We start from the raw sequence: 1,866 nt of genomic DNA on the forward strand, positions 1-1,866 counted from the left end.
ATCACCTTTGTATAATTTTCAGGTGACATATTGCAATTCGATTGGTATTTTATTCTATTTTTATTATTGTTTTACTTATTAAATGTATGTGATCACTTTATATTGTATGAATTATTGATTTTATCCACACATACAGAGTGCCAGTCCATAATTTCCTTTCTATTTCCAATATTTTTTATCTGTATGGGTGATACAGCTTTATTGGACTAGAGCACCTGGCCCTTATCACACAGGAGTGAGCTATTCCTATAATTTCAAGTTCACAGTGATTAATTAATGTTCAGGATTACTTCAATTTCTATACAGAAAACTGCAAACTTAAAAACTTAAAACAAGAAATGCAATTTTGGTTTTCCATAGAGGGAGACCAGATTTCAAATCATAACCAAAGAAACCAAAATACAATCGGTAAGAATAAAGGTAGAAATGAAAGTACAGCAAAAACACAGGTGAGGTCACATTTTTTTGCAACAGATAAAATTAATTCAAGTTATAGGCTTAGGCTCATTCTTTCAAGCACTATGTATTCAAGTAGAGGGTGAAAATGTACATCTAATTGTATATCATAGTCAATTACGGTTTGTAATATATATTTATCTTAGGAAACTTTTTTTAGCATTTATTTTATTCTTGATGAACTAAAGTTGTTTTGTTTGTAACATAGGAGGACTTTGAAGGCCATTCTGATCTCCTGATTCCTCATAGTATAAATAATGGGGTTGAAGAATGGGGTCACCATAGTGTTTATAAATGATAACATCTTGTTTAAGCTGAAGGAATATCCTCTCGCTGGAGATAAGTAGAGTATGATAAGTGTTCCATAATATGTGCACACAACGGCCAGATGTGAACTACATGTGGATAAGGCTTTTTCCTTCCCAGCCTTTGAGGACATGTTAAAAATGGAGTAAAATATGAGGATATAAGTGATGATGATAAAGAGCATCTGGAAAAGACCAACAAACAAAGCCACAATAGAAACTTCAATTTCAACCCAGGTTCTGTTAGAGCAAGAAAGTTCTAGAAGAGGAGCAACGTCACAGAAGAAATGGTCAATGACATTTGGTCCGCAAAAATCTAGTTGTAGTATAAGTGTGTGAGTAATAAAAGGCTGCAGAAAACCCACCATCCATGAGTATGTAATAAGACCATTGAGAAGTTTAATGTTCATAATAGATGCATATCTCAATGGTCTACAAATGGCCAAATATCGATCATAAGACATCACAGTGAGGAGACAACATTCTAATATGGTAGAGGCCCCAAAGAAATATAACTGAGTAATGCAACCAAGAGCTGGCATGCTGGTGTCACCCAACAAAATGACCTGTAATGTAATAGGAGCAACTGTTGTACTGATCAAAATATCCGAGAGCGAGAGATGACTAAGAAAGATATACATAGGAGAGTTCATTTTGCTGCTGGAACGTGACAATATTAATAGGACTATCGACAAATTTGCAGTCACGGTTGCTGCATACAGGAAAGCAATGAGAATAAAAAATGGAATACGGAAGAGACCAAGATTTTGAAATCCCAGTAATAGAAATTCTACAACCTTTGTCTGGTTTCTCCTTAAAACTTCCTGTGAATTAATAAAAAAATTTAATAACATTCTATTTATCAAATATACTGTATTTATAGAGAGAGATTGGAATTAGATTTCCTTCCAAAAAGAAAAGAAAGCTAAGCCTGTCTGATTCTCTCTCTCTAAAGAGATCAGAGAGTGTTATATGTCAATCTTCAGGGCAATTGGAGCATATTTGACTCTGGTAGAATCGATTTGGACCAGATTCAGGAAAAAATTGCCAAAGCAGACAAAAAGAAGTTTAATAAAATTTGCTCATCTCTATATCAGACATATTG

The 1,866-nt window shown here is 33.9% G+C and overlaps 1 protein-coding gene across 1 annotated transcript; it reads right to left on the reverse strand.

Moving 5' to 3' along the window:
- Positions 1-619: 619 nt before the first annotated feature.
- LOC120989853 (olfactory receptor 6P1-like) lies at positions 620-1,411 on the reverse strand. The gene has a single exon (XM_040418219.1). The coding sequence runs from the start codon at positions 1,400-1,402 to the stop codon at positions 620-622; it is 783 nt and encodes a 260-aa protein (XP_040274153.1). The 5' UTR covers positions 1,403-1,411.
- Between the last annotated feature and the right edge of the window lie 455 nt (positions 1,412-1,866).

The sequence above is a fragment of the Bufo bufo genome, chromosome 1 (genome assembly GCF_905171765.1).
Source record: "Bufo bufo chromosome 1, aBufBuf1.1, whole genome shotgun sequence".
Taxonomy (NCBI): Eukaryota; Metazoa; Chordata; class Amphibia; order Anura; family Bufonidae; genus Bufo; species Bufo bufo.